The following is an 18327-nucleotide window of genomic DNA, read 5'->3' as shown; positions in this document are numbered from 1 at the left end:
TCTGCAGCTCCAGATTGTTTCAGACTGAAGTCGGAATGGTCTGTTAATCATGACCTGGTCTATTACTGAGTAAAAAATTGATCTTGTGATGGGTAGTAAATGCTTTTGGCTTGCTGACCACTCTAAAGGATCAATTGTTCTGTTTTGGATCCCAGGGCCCAAATTAAAGAGACACAGATAGAGTTGTTTTGGTGTTAATAAGTCTTCTTCCTTCACCCAGCAGCTGTCAGTGAGCGCACTGTTGGCTCCTGTATGCTTATAGATAAAATGTAATTGACATAAAGCATGATGGCGACAAAGAGGACAAAAAGAACTTGCAGACCTTTGGCTGGTGCACTGGAGAAGAATGTGGTGAGTATACAAATAATGATATATAAGAAAATAATAGAAAAAACAAGTTGCTATGTTCTTGTTGCTCATCTTGCTTTTTGCATGGAAGTAGTCTGTATGACTCGGTGAAAGCTTGGCATAGATGTTGAGATATCTGCACTAAAAATCTGCAATGGTGCTGCCTTGAACTATCATTGGGAAGATTTAACTTCAGGGGCTGAGTTAACTTTTGCAGTAAGTCCTTATATGTGTTACATATAACGTATATTGTCTTTCTTCTTGTATTTCTTCACCAACATTACACAATGCAGTATTAAGATAGTGTGTAATTATATGGCAAAAGAAAGACTTTAGTATTATTTGTTTGTCTTGTTCTAATTATTTTTGTAAATCTCTTTCTGCTTTGTACCAACACCTGTGTGTGACAATTATGTGACTGTGAAAATTGTATAATTTTATTTTATTAATTAATTGCTAAGTTAATGCTAAAAAGGGACAACAGGCAGAGGGTCTATTTAAATTTGCAGTGGTCTTACAAAAACATAGAATGAAATGGAATGAGACATTAGAAATCAACAACAACAACAACAAATCGCAAAATAAACCAATTATTTCTTCAGGCACGATGAAGGCGTGTCTGCCCCGGAAGTGCTTCGGGAAGCTTTCATCATCATCTGGGTCGTTTTCTGGTCACAGAAGATCCAAGATGGCGACTCACATGTCGAGGTGTAGAACCTGGAGTCGTGTTCAAAGGTACTGCACGTTTAAAAATAAATGTTCTGGAATTGTCGCCGGACTTGATTTAAAGGGAGAAAAACAGCACTACGGGTGCACTCTGTATCTTTAACGCCAGGTCTCTGCCTGGCATGAGCAGCGTCACAACTTTTCTACGTCCTCATCAGCAAAGATTAGCTCACTCGGTTAGCATGATGCTAACTGTTAGCTGTCAAACAAGCAGTGGTCTTGCTGTCAGGATGGCTTGACTAAGGTTGCATCATGAGTAAATAGAGTATTTATTGTATAAGGCAGCAGTCGTTTGGACCCTTGATGAGAGCATGTTAGAGGTTGGCTCTAGAGATTAAACAGTTAAACATATTTTTTAGTTGCTTCTTGTGATTTATTTGATTTTTTTTTCCTTCAGTTTGTTAGACTTGCTGATACGCAGAAGCTGTTTGTTTGTAGTTTAAGTGTCAAGGTTGCTCTTTATGCTATGTGTTAAAGGAACAGTGACTTTACCTGGTTAGCACTTAAAATGGATTAGAGTCTGAAACTCATCATCCTGTTCTGGGCTTGAATATGCAGTGTATACGTAAAGACATTCAGGTTCATTATTTAACCTTGATGAAACTAATTCAGACTTTGTACAAAGGCTCTGAACTCAGTTCTACCTCCATACAGGTTGTAATGTTTAGTTTTTGTAACACTTTTAGTTTTAGAAACAGCAGTACACTAATGAGTAATATTGTGTTACACCATGTTTTATCAATGACTGCAGGCGCCAAAATTGAAACATCCTTCAGTTAAACACATTTACTGTTTACTCTTTACTTCTTTCTTAAGAATATTCCACTTCCAATTCCTCTTTAATCCTCTTTTACCTCAGCTTAACAATTTTTTTGGGGAAAACCTTAGTATATTTGCAACACAAGTGAAGGATTTTAATCCAGTTTTGTCAGTTGGCCTTGTGTCATTGCAAAGAAGTTAGATAAACATTTCTTTGTTGTTCCCCAAGGTATGGCATCGCAGCTTACAGGAAGTACAGCAGTGGGGGTGGATACCCGAATATCTCCCTGTCTTCACCGCTGCCCGGGATCCCCAAGCCAGTGTTTGCATCTGTGGATGGTCATGAAAAATATGAGACCAGGATCACTACACTAGAAAATGGTCTCAAAGTAGCTTCCCAGAACAAGTTTGGTCAATTCTGCACAGTTGGAGGTGAGTTGCAGCAGTGAAATGGACTTGATAATATCCACTTGTCTTCAGGGTCTGACTGGATAAAGTGTTTTTCTTTCTTTCTTATTTTTAGTTTTAGTAAATTCGGGTTCCAGACATGAAGCAAAGTACCCGAGTGGAATAGCACACTTTGTAGAGAAACTTGCCTTTTCTGTAAGTACCTCAAAGTTAAGACCACAAGATGAAATGTCAACTGAGTTGAGGTGTGTGAGGTAATGTTTTGTCATTTCTGTCTTTAGTCCACAGCTCAGTACGGGAGTAGGGATGAAATTCTCCTCACGTTGGAAAAACATGGCGGGATATGTGACTGCCAAACCTCCAGGTATATAGTCTCTATCACAGTGCACGTGTGGGCCTTTCTTCTTCACTCTGGAGAGTGTGTGAGTACAGCTGTTGCATGTGTGATGCGTCTTTCATTTTGCTGTGCAGAGATACCACCATGTATGCAGTGTCTGCTGAAGTGAAGGGTCTGGACACAGTGGTCAGTCTTCTTTCTGATGCTGTTCTGCAGCCTCGCCTGCTGGGTAAGTCTTTTTATTGTTATATTAGATGACAAATTCATGACAGCTATGCCAAATGTCTGTCTTAATGTCTGATCTGTGTTTGTTCACACGCAGATGAAGAGATTGAGATGACCAAAATGGCGGTGCGCTTTGAGTTAGAAGATCTAAACATGAGGCCGGACCCTGAACCGTTACTGACTGAGATGATCCATGCTGTGAGTCCCAACATTTGTTAAAACCCAGAAGAGCTGCTGTAGATGATCAGTTCATCTTTTTTTTTTTTTTTTTTAAGATGTATAATTTAAAAAAAAACAAAACAATGTTACCATGTTAAATCTACCAGTTTTTGTTTTTTTTTTTATCACAAACAGAAAATGTATTTATCTATTTATTTATTTAACTTTAATGTTTCTGCTGTATTTTAACTATTCAGTCCCCTTAACCACATCATAGTCATTTTGTTTCCTTGTAATGGCCAAAAAGGATGTGACAGTCACATCCCAGCAAACCTTTTTGATTATTAGATATTATCATTTTTATTTGTTTTATTGAAAGTAATAAAGTAATTTATTTCTTAATTATTTTTCAGGTCAATTGTATTTAAAATGTGAAGAAATCAACTGTCTAAAGGTTTTTCAAAAGTTTGATAAATACACGATGAAATAGAATTAAATAAACTTAATGAGCAATGGTGGTAAAAAAGATTACAGTATTGACCTAAATAATTGTGTTTAGATTTTTTTGCCCTACAATCAAGTCTAAAAGACAAAACATACTAAAGGTTGAAAAGCTAATTTTGTGTTATTATTGTACTGTTCTTTGTTTCCAGGCTGCATATCGAGGGAACACAGTGGGACTGCCTCGCTTCTGTCCTGGAGACAATGTGGACAAGATTGACAAGGGGGTGCTTCACAGCTACCTGCGCAACTACTACTGTCCTGAGCGCATGGTGCTGGCTGGAGTCGGCATTGAGCACGAGCAGCTGGTTGAATGTGCCAGGAAGTACCTGCTGAATGTGAAACCAGTGTGGGGAACGAGTTCAGTTGCCAACGTTGACCTCTCTGTCGCACAGTACACCGGTGGCATCGTCAAGGTGATTTACTTGTTTTATTGTTTACAAGTCATCTTTTCATCTTGATGGCTCTTAAAGTGGCATTAATCTGGTGGATTGTCCAGTTGCTAAATGGTGGGAAGGTTTAGGTGATCACAAAAAATATTTTTTGAAGAAATGTCCTCTTGGTCTTTGACAAAAAGGATACAGCTCCTGTCTGAGGAATGTCTTCAGATGTGAGACAGCATTTTGACCTTGAATGTAAGATTGTAACATTTACTTTTAATCTGGTAGATGGAGAAGGACATGTCAGATGTGAGCCTTGGTCCCACCCCGATCCCAGAACTCACCCATATCATGATCGGCCTGGAGAGCTGCTCCTTCCTGGTGGGTGTTTGCAGTGACTTTCTTGGAGAGTCTCCAAACTGATTCCTTTATAGTTGTAAAAAAAAAAAATGCTTGATTTCCCTTTTTACAGGAGGATGACTTCATTCCATTTGCTGTGCTTAACATGATGATGGGGGGAGGTGGCTCATTTTCTGCAGGAGGACCTGGGAAAGGCATGTTCACCCGCCTGTACCTGAATGTGCTCAACAGGTGAACAGTATTGTTTCATGAGCTCCTAATATAACCTCAGTAAAAAGGTTGTTTTACTAAATATCTTATGTCTTTCTTTGTCTGTTGTAGACATCACTGGATGTACAATGCCACCTCCTACCACCACAGCTATGAGGACAGTGGTCTTCTGTGTATCCACGCCAGTGCAGACCCCAGACAGGTTGGTATAGCGTCAGGGGAGCAGGGTTTACATGTCATAGTTGTGTTCTGATTTTAAAATTTTCACATGGCTTTTCTTTTGTGAATGGCTCGTCATTCTTGAAATGCTAATTACGTACATTCATCTTAAGGTGCGGGAAATGGTGGAGATCATAACCAGAGAGTTCATTCAGATGGCTGGCAATGCAGGAGAGGTAATGGTCATTTTTCACTATGAGGGCAATTCTACACAACTTTAGCAATGATTACAACACTTAACCTTATTTTAACCTTATTATTTTGTTTCCTATGTCTAGATGGAGCTGGAGAGGGCAAAGACCCAGCTCAAGTCCATGTTGATGATGAACCTTGAGTCGCGGCCTGTTATTTTTGAAGATGTTGGTCGCCAGGTTCTCTCCACTGGAAAGAGGAAGCTGCCACATGAACTGTGTGATCTAATAAGTGAGTATTGAACAACATGTAGCAGGGATTCATCCTAACTTGTGGGTAAACGGCCTTGAACATTTCATAAAATACTGTAAGTAGAAAAGGTCTGTTTTCACTCAACATATTTTTTTATATTTTCCAGGCAACGTGACAGCCAGTGACATTAAGAGAGTAACCACCAAGATGCTGCGCAGTAAGCCTGCAGTAGCAGCCTTGGGGGACCTAGCAGAGCTGCCCTCGTACGAACACATCCAGGCCGCCCTGTCCAGCAAGGACGGACGTCTGCCCCGCATGTATCGCCTCTTCCGGTAGACCCCCACAACCATCGAGCCAGTTGTCGCTGGCAAACATCACTGTAAATAAACTGGACTGGAAGAATACACTAGTGTTCCCTCCCGCCACAGAACTCGACACAGCTCACCCTGGGAGGGGACTAATGCCCGGGCTCTCACCTGAACCCGTGAGAATGGGGATTTTAAAGAAAAAAAGTTATCTTTTACTCTACAGTTACAGTAGTCTACATACAGTTGGAGTATCTGTATTTATTGTTTGTAGGCCTGAAGCCATATTTTCATTATTTACTGGGCTGGTTTGGAGGAGTTTGGTTTTATAGGGACAGTTCTCCCTCAAAGCCCCCCCCCAAAAAGTGCTAATTTCCTCTAAAACTCCATCCTGGTATGTTTAAGATTATGAATGAATGACATTTAAAATCATCTCCTAAGGACATCAGCATAGAGGTGAGAGAAGAGGAGGGCTAACATCCCCAACAGTTAATTTTTATTGAGCCATTTTTTGTCTCTGAGGTGTCCAAAATTCACAGAGCTCCAGCTCAAGCTTTCTCCTTTTCCAGAGTAAATGGATCAAAACACTTTGGAAATCGTACTATTTATACAACAGCACTTCGTGATCTCCATTCACAGGCACAGGAGACACTAAGATGTTATCGGAAATAATGGCATAAATGTAGCCAGTTAGTCCTGAGTTAGTTTCTGTCATCATTGTGTCTCAGATGTTCTGTACAGTGAAAACTGTTCCTTTTGTGTATTTTTGTGATTGTGTTGATGTCCTTTTTAAGGAGCTAAATGAAAGGAAGGCTTTGACTTTGGAACCATCTTAATTTGCTTACTGTCAGGGTCTTGAATGAACGTGGCGTTCATCTTCTCATCACTCTGCCTCAAAGCAAAAAATTGCTGCCAAGACATCGCACTGTTCCTTTAAGAGATAATTCTCCTGTGTGTTCAAGTGAATTTTAAGGCCAGACAAAAAGAATTCAACATCCAAATACACCAATGTGTGTATTTTACTAGAACTTAAGAGGCTTCTGACTACAGTTAATATGTTCAACTCTCTGCACCAACTGTTAAATAAATGTATTTACTTCCAAAAATAAAATGATATATTTTAAGGGTCTTTCATTGTGGTGTAATGGACAAAAATGTGTCCCACAAAGAAGTGTTTTAAAACGTTTATTACAGGATGTTAGGTGACATGTAAAAAGACGCAGATGAAGATCCTGAAGTAATGAAAAACAAGACCCACAGGCACTTTTTATGGAGCAGACTGCTCTTCATGCTGGAATTGCAAGTTCATGGATGTGGTACATACAGTACATGGACAGTTAACAGTATACATGAGGTTACACAGCAGCGAGATCAGAGGTAAGGCATTAAGTTACAGTCTGTTGCAAAGGATCACTTGGCCTAATAAGAGAAGCAGTTAGAGGCATTAACATTGTAAATAAAATGCTCTATTTTATATAAAGTGTCATCAAAAATACATTAAATCTCCCTGAATTTCAACAGTAGCATGTAAGACGTAGTCATGCTCTCGAAATTATATGCTTGACCTCAAGTTCCCTTCTTCAGTCACAACTCGTACCTCTTAGCTCAGAACAAAATTCAAGTTAAAATCAAACAATGGCAGACACTTAATATATTAAGTGAACCTCTATGTGCCACGAAAATGCAGTTGTTTGGTAAGCTGCTTGCTGACAATTCACAAGGCATTTGAACACTGATGTAGCACTGAGAGGAACATAATGTGGCTCTTCATGCTTCTAAAACACCTACGAAAAAAAATTATAAAACTTTCAGTTACAGAGCCTTTAAGGTTAGATCAGTTCACACTGTAATAATGTGACTGAAGGGTAAGTCACGACACTGAATAAATAAAGGCCAGACTGCTGCTGTGTCTGTCTGTCTGGCCTCAAGGTCCCTGCCCTTAAGAACAGCCAGCCACTTCCAACCCAGACACACACAGACAGGTCCCAACAGAGGGCGCTCTCTGCTTAGTTACCACGACCAGCACTGGGCTCTGTGTAGTTAAGACAGCTCTGGTTTCCTTTTGGTCCTTTTTCTGCATGCCTGGCTGTTACAGTTTCTGGCACAGTTCAGTTGTGGAGAGTTGATTTTATGGGTTTAGGAGATGGCGCAGATGGTGCTACTACTGCTTTGGTTCTTCATGGCCTCCCTCCTCTTCAGTTCTCTGGTTATCCTCCTCCTAATGCCCTCCAAGTACAGGCCCCTGTCAAACTGTCCCGCACCCAGAGGAATACTTGAAAGACACAAACAAAGGAAGACAATAAATTAATGAATTTATACATTCAAATATGAAGAATCCACTGCATGGTGTCAGGAAGTAAGACAAATTTTGAGTTAATAGAAGTTCTTTACAAACTCATCTAATTGAAGAAGAAGCCAGGTGTTGAGAAAAATAACTTTCTATCTGAACTCTTTCTACTGTTGGGAAAATTCAACTTTATGACTAATTATGTTTACTTTTCATCATCATTATTAACAGTTAAAGAACAAATGATCATAATCAGCACAGTAAAACCAGATATCCCTTTTTTTGTTGATGCCTACATTACCCACAATGCAACTGAGCAGCTGAGTGACAATACTGGAGGCAATTAAGCAACATCCTTTGCACCCACCCGCCCACTTTCTTTTATATACACTATATTACCAAAAGTATTCGCTCACCTGCCTTTACTCATTCTATGAACTGAAGTGCCATCCCATTCCTAACTCATAGAATTCAATATGATGTCGGTCCACCTTTTGCAGCTATTACAGCTTCAACTCTTCTGGGAAGACTGTCCACAAGGTTGAGGAGAGTGTTTATAGGAATTTTTGACCATTCTTCCAAAAGCGCATTGGTGAGGTCACACACTGATGTTGGTCGAGAAGGCCTGGCTCTCAGTCTCCGCTCTAATTCATCCCAAAGGTGTTCTATCGGGTTCAGGTCAGGACTCTGTGCAGGCCAGTCAAGTTCATCCACACCAGACTCTGTCATCCACGTCTTTATGGACCTTGCTTTGTGCACTGGTGCACAGTCATGTTGGAAGAGGAAGGGGCCCGCTCCAAACTGTTCCCACAAGGTTGGGAGCATGGAATTGTCCAAAATGTTTTGGTATCCTGAAGCATTCAATGTTCCTTTCACTGGAACTAAGGGGCCAAGCCCAGCTCCTGAAAAACAACCCCATACCATAATTCCTCCTCCACCAAATTTCACAGTTGGCACAATGCAATCTGAAATGTACCGTTCTCCTGGCAACCTCCAAACCCAGACTCGTCCATCAGATTGCCAGATGGAAAAGCGTGATTCATCACTCCAGAGAACGCGTCTCCACTGCTCTAGAGGCCAGTGATGGCGTGCTTTACACCATTGCATCCGACGCCTTGCATTGCACTTGGTGATGTGTGGCTTGGCTGCAGCTGCTCGGCCATGGAAACCCATTCCATGAAGCTCTCTGCGTACTGTACTTGGGCTAATCTGAAGGTCACATGAAGTTTGTAGCTCTCTAGCAATTGACTGTGCAGAAAGTCGGCGACCTCTTTGCACTATGCGCTTCAGCATCCGCTGACCCCTCTCCGTCACTTTACGTGGCCTACCACTTCGTGGCTGAGTTGCTGTTGTTCCCAAACGCTTCCATTTTGTTATAATAGAGCTGACAGTTGACTGTGGAATATTTAGGAGCGAGGAAATTTCACGACTGGATTTGTTGCACAAGTGGCATCCTATGACAGTTCCACGCTGGAATTCACTGAGCTCCTGAGAGCGGCCCATTCTTTCACAAATGTCTTGTTTCACAGTCTGCATGCCTGAGTGCTTGAATTTATACACCTGGGGCCAGGCCAAGTGATTAGAACACCTGATTCTGATCATTTGAATGGGTGAGCGAATACTTTTGGTAATATAGTGTATGTTTCCCCTTTAAAATTTCCAGTTATATGTTTATGCAAAAGTTTTTCATCTTACAAGTTCAGCTGCTGGATACAAGGTTTGTTATACTTCACTGAAGTCTGTTTTCGATGTGCACTGGGGGCTTTTGTGAAACACACTTGTGTCTGCCGAATATTGGAACAGGATTTCGCTTCTAAACTATTTGTGATCTCACAAATCATGCTCGTTGGCCCACCTCTTAAATCAGTCTTTCACTGACCCTTACCCTTACCCAAGAGAAAATGGATTCTTTCAGCCTAGCGTCAAACTCTGCATATTGTACATTATACTATATCTGCTGCACAGAGAAGCTCAACCATTGAATGTTTGATTTTTACTGGAGGGGGAAGTCTCATGCACACAGGTTTCATTTCAGATCTATTAACAATAACAAACATCTATATACTGTACTGCATCTTTGAATGCTTCCTTAACATAACAAAACTACCTTACAGTATGTTTTTGAATGGCAATGCTCACTTGTCTCTGCCCGGCCTGAGTTTGACCTGGAAAGCACCGATGACGGGCCGATGGTCTGACGTCTTGATGCTGGAGCAGCTGGTGTATTTGACCACTTTGATGTCATCCGCCTGCCTGCTCCTGAACAAGATCCGGTCCTGTGAACACAAACAAAGATGTTCAACCCCGCTGTGCACAACAAGACACTGCATTAAACTGCCGTGATCAGTTTAAACTTTATTTAGAGGAGTTGAGAAGTGCATACTTTGGATTCTGTGGTTATCTTCAGTCACGATTAGATGGATTTTCTATTTTTTCTTACTGTGTATGAAGGTGTTCTCTGTTTAGAAGTAGTGTCGTAGATATCACAGCCGATGTCAAACTTGTATGTGGGGAGGAAGTGTATTGGTGCCTCTTGGAAACCTTTAAATATTGAACCTGGAGGGGGGAGCAGCATATTCACAGGTTGAGAATCAATCCAACAACCTACTTCAATGAAAACTATTCTGGTGAAAGCTCTCATAGACATTTAACCCTCACCACGCAAACGTACCATCATTCATTTCCTTGCAGAGCTGGTCGTGCTCAAGCAGGGGGCCCATGTCGCCGTTGGCTGTGCGGTTCATGATGGTCTCCACGTCAATTCGGTCTTTACTCAGCCGAAAGTTAAAATCTCCAAACCAGAAGACCTGGTCGAATCTTGTGGTGACGTCAGCTACAAGTACAAATGAAACTCAAGTATTAGCTCAGTTCAAACCAGTGTAAAAACAAAAAACAGTTAAGGCCTAAACATAATTTGTGAAACCACCTGAATCTAGTGAGGAAGGAATTTGTTGTCTTAGATATAAGATATAAATGAAGCCTTACATGGTGTGGAGCGGTATGGGTTGGTGTCTGGAAGGCCTTTTGGAAGCGCTAGAGCCTCAACAATCTTGTTGTAATCTAGTATTCTCTCATAAACTTTGGCATCTCCAGCTGGAAGAAGAACAGAATAACACATTTAAACAGATACAACCATTCAATTATCAATGTTGCAGAGTTTAAATGCAAATAGCTGACACATAGGCAGGTGTAAAAGCAGTTCTGGTGAGTGTTACTAATACATGCCCCTCATAGAATATGTGGCCAGTGATTTCTATGGAGCACTAATGTACTGAAGAATTAAAGATAATGACAGTATGTTTACTTTTTCAGGCATGGAAGTGAAATTTCCTTTCTCATTCACAATGTTGCTACAGCTCCAGCCACTCCTACCTACGGCCAGCCTGATAACAGCCTCTCGCTATAGTAAATCACTCACAGGTAAAGTGTGATGTGATGAAGAGGAAGGAAGTGCCAAAAAAGGTGAAGGTGATTCCCACAGCCCCTTTGGTCTTGATCTGAGAGATGATCCTGGTTGTGACTGTGCCATGCTCCACCTCTGTGTGGGTCATCAGAACAGATGTTGTGGTTAGTGTCAGTTACATTTACATGAAAGCATCCAATTCTAACGTACTATACGAATAACTATCAAATCAAAGAACATCTTCCAACAATCTGCACTATAGAAAAGTGTTGTAAGCATGGAGCGATACAGACTATATTTCCTCCTAGAAGAACTGACCTGAACAGAACCAGATGAGATCTCTTCGGACGAATACGGTGAGGTACAAAACACCATGTGCTGCTGCATACAGCATGACGTAGTAAGGTCCTAGAGTCTCTTGAAGGCGTGTCTCCCACTCCCTCCTGCACACATAAGCACAAACATACATTAGTATAACCCCTTACATCTGGGTTTATATGATCTTTCACATAAAATAACAACAAATAAAATATAAATTACCTGTCAGGGCAGCCCTCCTGGACACCAATAATATAAAAGTCTTGTGCAAATTCAGAGTCTGTTGGCAGGAGGAGATCATCTAAATTGGCTGGAAGCCCCTGAAAATGAGAGAAACTCAGTCACAACTCGGCAAAGACCAGACTGTCATGTCACCATGTCAACCATGTTATGGTTTCCTTCTACCTTCTCTCCCTGCATGTTCCACGTGGCTACGTATATGCCCACTCTCCTGTCGGGGAAGTAGCGGTCCAGCTCCTCGGCCCCGAGCAGGGCACCGCTTCCCAGCACACTGCCCTCCAGAAAGCTCCTGGAAAACATACATTGGAAAGGAAAATTAGCTCTCCTATTGGGAGTCAACTTGCCTTGTGGGATGCAGACAGTGTAGGGAAAAAGCATGGCTCATCTCTCAGATGTTACGTCAATAATTTAAAAGTAAGAACCTTTCCCTACTGGGCACCGACAGTGTATTGACATGAAGACCCGTTTCTTTGTACCTAATCCTGCCGAAAACTGTACCGAACAAGCATCTCCTCTGATCTTGTATTAATCCCCCCACCACTCTGCCACCTTTCTCTTTTCTCTTAAAGATGAGCAAAGATCAGGCTGCAAGATACGGAACCTAATTGTTATGCAGTGTCTGTACACAGCAACCTTCTTTTAAGGAGCTCTGATTGACACAGAGGAAGCCAAAGTGCAATTAAAATGTTGTATTTTTGTTGCAAAGGATAAAAAATATGCACATCCTATTTCTATATTCTGTCTAGTTGTATGCTGTCACTGGCCTCTAATAGCCTTCAAACAACAGAAAGAGTAAGCCTTTTCATCCAGCCTGAGGATGACTCCAGTTACATCATCTACATACTCTGCTGCTTCGCCAACTGTACCTGTTCCTCACATCCTGGGGTCTGATGGGGCTAAGCACGCTGTATGTGGACCTCATGGAGTTGACCGAGGCACTATCCGACCCCATGTTCTCCAGAAGCCGGCTGTCGCTCAGGTTCCTGTGGAGTCTCTCCCCGAGTTTCTCTCTGGCCAGCACAGCATAATCCAAACAATCCCTGTCAATCCTATTAGCCACCCTCAAGGAGGCTGACGCAAAGCTCTTCTCCAGAGCAGGTAGCGGCCCGGTAGCTTGCACCGGAGACAGTCGCACCTTGGTGGACCTCACATGGTGATCTGTGGGTTCGCTCTGCTGGCTAGGGGGCCTCCTTTCATACTCTGACAGACTGCTCCCTCTGTCCCGGAAGACTGGAGACCCTCTTGTAACAGCAGATCTGGGTCTCGCATTGGAGTCCTGATTTTTCCCGACAGTGGCAGCGCTGCCGAGAATAAGCCCGGCTCGGGCTGGAGCTGTTTGGTCATCTCTAAGCGAGTCTGTGGAGGAGCCGGTCTCAGTCGGGTCACTGAGACTCTCCTGGCTGTTTCTGAGCCTCCTGGTTCTCACGGTCTCCTCCACTGAGCCAGTTTTGCTGAACTTTGAGAGCCTGGGTTGTGAGGGTGGCTGAGGCTGGTACGGGCTGATCTCTGCCTCTGTGTTTGTAGCAGTGACCGTGAGGGCATTATTGTGTTCCTTGGCACCTTCTGTGGAGGTCTTCGGTGGCCTGCTGTCACTGACGACTGAATCTCCTTTACCAGAGACCTGACAGGACTGGTGGACGGGGCTGTCCTCTCCATTCTCAGTCATCCTCTTGTCATGTCTGAGACCAGCTGTGGTCAGGTTGTTGGAGATTTCTCATTACTGACTCGTCTGAACATAAAGGGGAGAAATTATTGAACGAAATGCTGGCTTGAGTCACGTTAACCATACTAGTTTAGCTATATAGACAGACAGATATATAGATGGATATATACTAATTCATATAATCAATCTTTTTTGAACATCTATAATTGAAGACGCTGATCGCTAATCACATTACTGTTAGCTGTTGGCACTCACTGTTGACAAGAGGCATTAGGCAGGGATAGCATAGCAAGTACTTCAATGAATACAAGTAGCGTGAGCTAGTTAATAATAGCCCTAGCCCGGCCATGCTAAGTTAGCTAGAAACCAAACCTGTATACAGTTCTTCAATATCTTCACTCAACTTATTTTCTAACTAACCAAATCACGTTTATATACCGCCTGCAGTACTTTAAAGTGGCTAACACTCTACGCTAATGGCTAAAGACGTTATCCCACAGTAGCATAACGGTAGCGACATACAAACTAGCTGAGTATTATCTGTAGCATCGTTCATAAGATAATACTCATAAAAACATAATGTTGGCGGTGTCTGTCTTATGTAGTTATCTCACTGTTATCACGTTGGAGTAGTTAAAGTTACCTCTCGTTTACAGTAGTTTGGTTTGGGGGCTAATTTCAAGTAGCTAAATCACTTCCTTAGCAACGCTTGACAACAGAAGTTGTTACCAAGTCAAGAGAGTCACTACAGAGTCGAGCACGCGTCACAGCGCCCCCGTGTGCTGAGAACTGGAACTACATGCGACCATTAGCCTGGAGTTAATTCCTCAGAGTTAAATACAGTATGTTAAAGTAGGTGTTTATTTTGACATTAATGGAAAAGATACAGCATTTTACAAAGTGTTTTAGCATATAACATGACAGCGATATTGATGTCATATCAGCAAGACACTGTTATTTACAGTAGGTAATGAAAAGTGTAAGATAAAGCCAATATGATTATTGTTATTAGATAAATTTGTTAAAAGTATACATTATACAACCTTTTTTACACACTGTATAATGTTTTTGCTGCAATAGTAAGTCTACGATTTTGTGTCACAGCCAAATAAACTACTGCACTACAATGTACTACAACTAAATTGCAATTCTCTTATTCTGGATGATTACAATTATCATTATGCAAAGTGGTGGAATGTGACTGCATCAGAGAGAATTGCAGTCCTTTTTATGCTACTACAATTATAAAAACCAGAGAGTCATAATTTGTTCAGTAGGGAATGAGACTCAACTTTTACATTAGCACCTTTAATAAAAGAATCAGTTTACAGAAAATGAATCAGCAACTTCTTTTCAATTCTTGTTTGAATGCAAAAACATTTATGGCTTCAGCTTCTCAAACGTGAGTGTTTGCTATGTTTCCTTTAAATAAGTTAATTTATTTCAAATAGGTTTAAACTTTGGTTGGACAAAACAAGCATTGTGAAGGTGTCTCTTTTGGCTCTTTTTTAACAAATTAAACAATAAGTTGATCAGCGGGGAAAACAATTAGTGGAGTAATCCATGAAATACAAAATGATTATGAACAATTTAGTAATACATTAACAACTAGCAACAGGTACAGAAACCACAAAAAAACATATGAAAGGAACCATATTTCATATTGAAAAGTTGTGAGATGGTTATTATAAAACACAGAATAATTAGATCCTAAATTAGATGTGAAATATATTTCCACAAAACAAAAGGTTATAAACTTTTAACCTACTCCTAGTAAGTAAGAAACCTGCTATTTATTTTGTCATCAAATTTCTGCAGTTGGTATAGAATGATATAAAATGCTATGACTGGCACTGTGTGATGGATAAGTTGGTATTTCAGTGGACACATTTCTAAATGAATCTGAATCTCTTAAAATCATTATATTAGCTAACATACAATAATTTGCAATTCATACATTTAAGTATTTCGAAACATTTATCGAGAAGTGGCATACCATGCAGTGAAAAGGGTTTAGCCTTTTTTGGCAAAAAATAAATATTTACACATTACATAATTACACAACATATCTTTGTGCACCAGAAGCCATTTTCATATACGGGTTTGACTGTTTAGTATCTAAAACCTTTGTCATATTTAACCCCTCAGAAAATGATCGCCGCTGATCTTTAACATGTAACAATGACACACCGTGCATACAAAGCCTTCCCACGTGCTCTACTACATGGAAATGACACACTATGGGTTGGGGACAAAGAACAACTGGGGAAAAAATGTTGTTGCTGAGAAACCAGTGTATGTCACAATGCATGACCAGCGTCAAGGTGTGACCTCTGATTGTTAACCCTTTCACCCTCCCTGTGACCTCTGCGCTGTACGAGAAAAGGCTTGCTGAAAGGATTTTCTGAGCCCACCGGCCCCTGGAAATGTGGACAGTCCCCCCATTTTCTGTGCATTTCTATGGCGTTACTGCTGGCTCAGGGCTTCTGGACAAAGGCGCGGTCCGTTTCGGTCAGGTATAAAAGGAAAGGGTTAAGGCAGGTAGGGCACAGTTTGGTGCAAGAGCAAGAACAGCAGCAGAAACAGCAGCCCACTGACCAGCACAATGACTTCCACTGGAATGAACATGATGAACAAGGTAAGCTCTCTCTGATAGTGACTTAATAAAATGGACATCGCTCTTCTGGCTTTCTAACACAGCATGTCAGGAGCTGCTGTAATAATTTTAAAAAAATAATAATGATGAATTTAACAACCATGTGTTGGGTGCACAGAGAATTACCCAAAGATCGAGAAGACAGAGATATCTACTGAAGTTAGCATGCTAACCAGCTAGCCATTTCGTACTCTACGGGGTGGTGACGACACCAACAGCTAGGCCTGTGATTAGCAGCTCGTAACCCTCCACTGAACCTTATTTTCCATTTCACCGCTAAAAACTCAACATGTCTGGCTTCAGTTCTGAACACGTGACCCGTGTGCTCCTCACGTTCCTCACGTGTGCTCACCAAACCTTTTACCTCTCCGCTCCTCAGATCATCTTCTACGAGGAGAGGAACTTCCAGGGTCGCTCCTATGAGTGCATGAGCGACTGCCCAGACATGTCCTCCTACCTGAGCAGGTGCCACTCCTGCAGGGTGGAGAGAGGCTGCTTCATGGTGTACGACCGCACCAACTACATGGGCAACCAGTACTTCATGAGGAGGGGCGAGTACGCCGACTACATGAGCATGATGGGCATGAGGGATTGCATCAGGTCCTGCCGTATGATCCCCATGGTAAGATCTCACACCCGGGCTTCATTTGCCGCAGATTACATCACTAGACAATTACATTTGATCAGTTTGTAGAGCTCGGGTTGACAGTGTGGCGTGTCTTTAACCCACTCCCTCTCTGCCCCACAGCACAGGGGATCCTTCAGGATGAAGATCTATGAGAGGGAGAACTTCAGTGGTATGAGTCACGAGCTGATGGACGACTGCGACAACATCATGGATCGTTACCGCATGTCCAACTGCATGTCCTGCAACGTGATGGACGGCCACTGGCTGATGTACGAGCAGGCCAACTACAGAGGCAGGATGATGTACATGAGGCCTGGCGAGTACAGGAACTTCATGAACATGGGCGGATCCGGCATGAGGTTCATGAGCATGAAGCGCATCACCGACTCCTGCTTCTAAACTCTCTTTGCACTAAATAAAGCTGTCATAACCTAAACCACTGGTGTGTTGAAGTCAGTTTTCCTTCTGAGTACCAAAGGCTGTCCTCACATTCACACAATTTGCACCAATCAGAGCGCGTCAGGCAGATACAGAGGAATCTCACAGAGAGAAGAGCTGAAGACGATTCTCATTCAGTCATTTCACCTCTCAATCAGTATTTCACCAATACTCTTTATGATCTCAAGTCTGCTTCTATATTCTGCTGGAAAAAAAAATGTGTTGCACTGGGCTGGAGGAAGTTTAGTCTAACTCTAGGTGGAATTCAAACCATTGTGTCTAGACTCTGAGACAGTAAACTTGGACATTGTCACATAAATACTGGAATAGTTATGTCTCATTCGGAGTTGTTACGAGACGTAAATATTGTCTTTGGAGCATCTGGGTTTGTTTCTGCTCGAACATGCTTTCGCTTCAGTCCTGTTCTCACAAGGAACATTGTAGAGCAGTCAAACAGTTAAAAACTAAAATGATAAATTACTTATAGATGGTAACAGTATGCAAATGTGAAAGAACTATTATGGTAAGATTTATGTTGTTTCAGACATTTAAGGCACTCTGAGGATAAATACTTCTGACTTTGGGACTTTCCTCTAGTGTCAGCATGTTTCCATTTATGGTTTTGAGTGAAATATCCCAAGAACTATTTAACAGATTTATCTCATTTAACACATTCATGTTCCCAGTGGATTAAAAGGTGATGGTCCTCAGATTCTTCATCTGGCAACTACATAATACTTGCAAAAAAAAAATGCCCATCTGTAATTCCCACCAGCCTCAGCTCTACTTTCAAAGTCATATATTTGGCCACATGTTGAAATGTGGTAGCATGCTAACGTGTTAAACTGATACACTGAACACTGTGAACATTGAACCCACATAACGAAGGCATGCGGGCACTGTCATTTTGAACCTGTTAGCATGCTGGCATTAGCATTTAGCTCTTAGTTATCGATTCATGAAGGTTTCAAACTGAACACAAAGGTTTTGTCATGATTATTCTCCGATGTTCAGGGTGATTTGTTGTTTGGTACACATTGGTGTATTTGTCTTACACTGCAGCTTCATGGGGATAAGCCGAATAGTTCAAATGGCTATTATCGATATTTTCATACTAACAATATATTGAATGACAATGTTAAAACAATCAGTGGAGCTTTGCAGGAAGTTTCAGCTCATTTCTTTAGCTGTTCAACTCACTACTTCACTGTTTTGGTTCACTATGGTGCTGTTTTCACCAAAACAGATATAAAAACCCACTTCACACCCGCTGTCCAACAGCAGACAGACACAGATAGTGACTAGCTTTTGTAGATAGTGGACCATTTAGCAGCCAGATATTTCCCTCTGGAGTAGGAAGAGACCAAAGAAAG

At 41.6% G+C, this 18327-nt stretch overlaps 3 protein-coding genes across 5 annotated transcripts; 2 read left to right on the top strand and 1 right to left on the bottom strand.

The window, feature by feature from the left end:
- The first annotated feature begins 940 nt into the window (after positions 1–940).
- On the top strand, positions 941–6445 carry pmpca (peptidase, mitochondrial processing subunit alpha). Its single transcript, XM_037098172.1, has 13 exons — positions 941–1083; positions 2063–2265; positions 2357–2436; positions 2523–2605; positions 2713–2807; positions 2901–3001; positions 3616–3879; positions 4132–4224; positions 4316–4434; positions 4525–4615; positions 4746–4808; positions 4911–5055; positions 5183–6445. Exons 1-13 carry the CDS (start codon positions 956–958, stop codon positions 5350–5352), a joined length of 1635 nt encoding a protein of 544 aa, XP_036954067.1. The 5' UTR covers positions 941–955; the 3' UTR covers positions 5353–6445.
- A 48-nt stretch (positions 6446–6493) lies between these two features.
- inpp5e (inositol polyphosphate-5-phosphatase E) lies at positions 6494–14010 on the bottom strand. Of its 2 annotated transcripts, none has more exons than XM_037098170.1 (11): positions 13876–14010; positions 12436–13298; positions 11735–11858; positions 11552–11649; positions 11330–11454; positions 11027–11146; positions 10594–10701; positions 10280–10441; positions 10049–10164; positions 9748–9884; positions 6494–7593 (listed from the first exon to the last, which is right to left on the bottom strand). In XM_037098170.1, the coding sequence occupies exons 2-11, from the start codon at positions 13233–13235 to the stop codon at positions 7458–7460; spliced, it is 1926 nt and encodes a 641-aa protein (XP_036954065.1). In that variant the 5' UTR covers positions 13236–13298; positions 13876–14010; the 3' UTR covers positions 6494–7457. The 2 variants fall into 2 exon arrangements, with proteins under 2 accessions (XP_036954065.1, XP_036954066.1); XM_037098171.1 differs by lacking the exon at positions 13876–14010 and adding an exon at positions 13605–13717.
- A 1435-nt stretch (positions 14011–15445) lies between these two features.
- LOC119019503 (gamma-crystallin M2-like) lies at positions 15446–16915 on the top strand. 2 transcript variants are annotated; one of them, XM_037098174.1, is made up of 3 exons: positions 15446–15870; positions 16268–16510; positions 16637–16915. In XM_037098174.1, exons 1-3 carry the CDS (start codon positions 15838–15840, stop codon positions 16913–16915), a joined length of 555 nt encoding a protein of 184 aa, XP_036954069.1. In that variant the 5' UTR covers positions 15446–15837. The 2 variants fall into 2 exon arrangements, with proteins under 2 accessions (XP_036954069.1, XP_036954068.1); XM_037098173.1 differs by having other exon boundaries at positions 15446–16510.
- The last annotated feature ends 1412 nt before the right edge of the window (positions 16916–18327 follow it).

The sequence above is a fragment of the Acanthopagrus latus genome, chromosome 5 (assembly GCF_904848185.1).
Source record: "Acanthopagrus latus isolate v.2019 chromosome 5, fAcaLat1.1, whole genome shotgun sequence".
Taxonomy (NCBI): Eukaryota; Metazoa; Chordata; class Actinopteri; order Spariformes; family Sparidae; genus Acanthopagrus; species Acanthopagrus latus.
Note: the sequence above shows the minus strand (reverse complement) of the source record. Positions and strands in the feature narration are given on the sequence as shown.

Bases quoted from the DNA above. Each gene is read 5' to 3' on its own strand.
- pmpca (XM_037098172.1), top strand. From the start codon at position 956: ATGAAGGCGTGTCTGCCCCGGAAGTGCTTCGGGAAGCTTTCATCATCA. The intron at 2,437-2,522 runs GTAAGTACCTCA...TTCTGTCTTTAG, and splicing joins TAGAGAAACTTGCCTTTTCT to TCCACAGCTCAGTACGGGAG. The intron at 4,435-4,524 runs GTGAACAGTATT...TGTCTGTTGTAG, and splicing joins TACCTGAATGTGCTCAACAG to ACATCACTGGATGTACAATG.
- LOC119019503 (XM_037098173.1), top strand. From the start codon at position 16,178: ATGTCTGGCTTCAGTTCTGAACACGTGACCCGTGTGCTCCTCACGTTC. The intron at 16,511-16,636 runs GTAAGATCTCAC...TCTGCCCCACAG, and splicing joins CCTGCCGTATGATCCCCATG to CACAGGGGATCCTTCAGGAT.
- inpp5e (XM_037098170.1), bottom strand. From the start codon at position 13,235: ATGACTGAGAATGGAGAGGACAGCCCCGTCCACCAGTCCTGTCAGGTC. The intron at 10,702-11,026 runs GTGAGTGATTTA...TTCTTCTTCCAG, and splicing joins CATCACATCACACTTTACCT to CTGGAGATGCCAAAGTTTAT. The intron at 10,442-10,593 runs GTAAGGCTTCAT...TTGTACTTGTAG, and splicing joins CCCATACCGCTCCACACCAT to CTGACGTCACCACAAGATTC.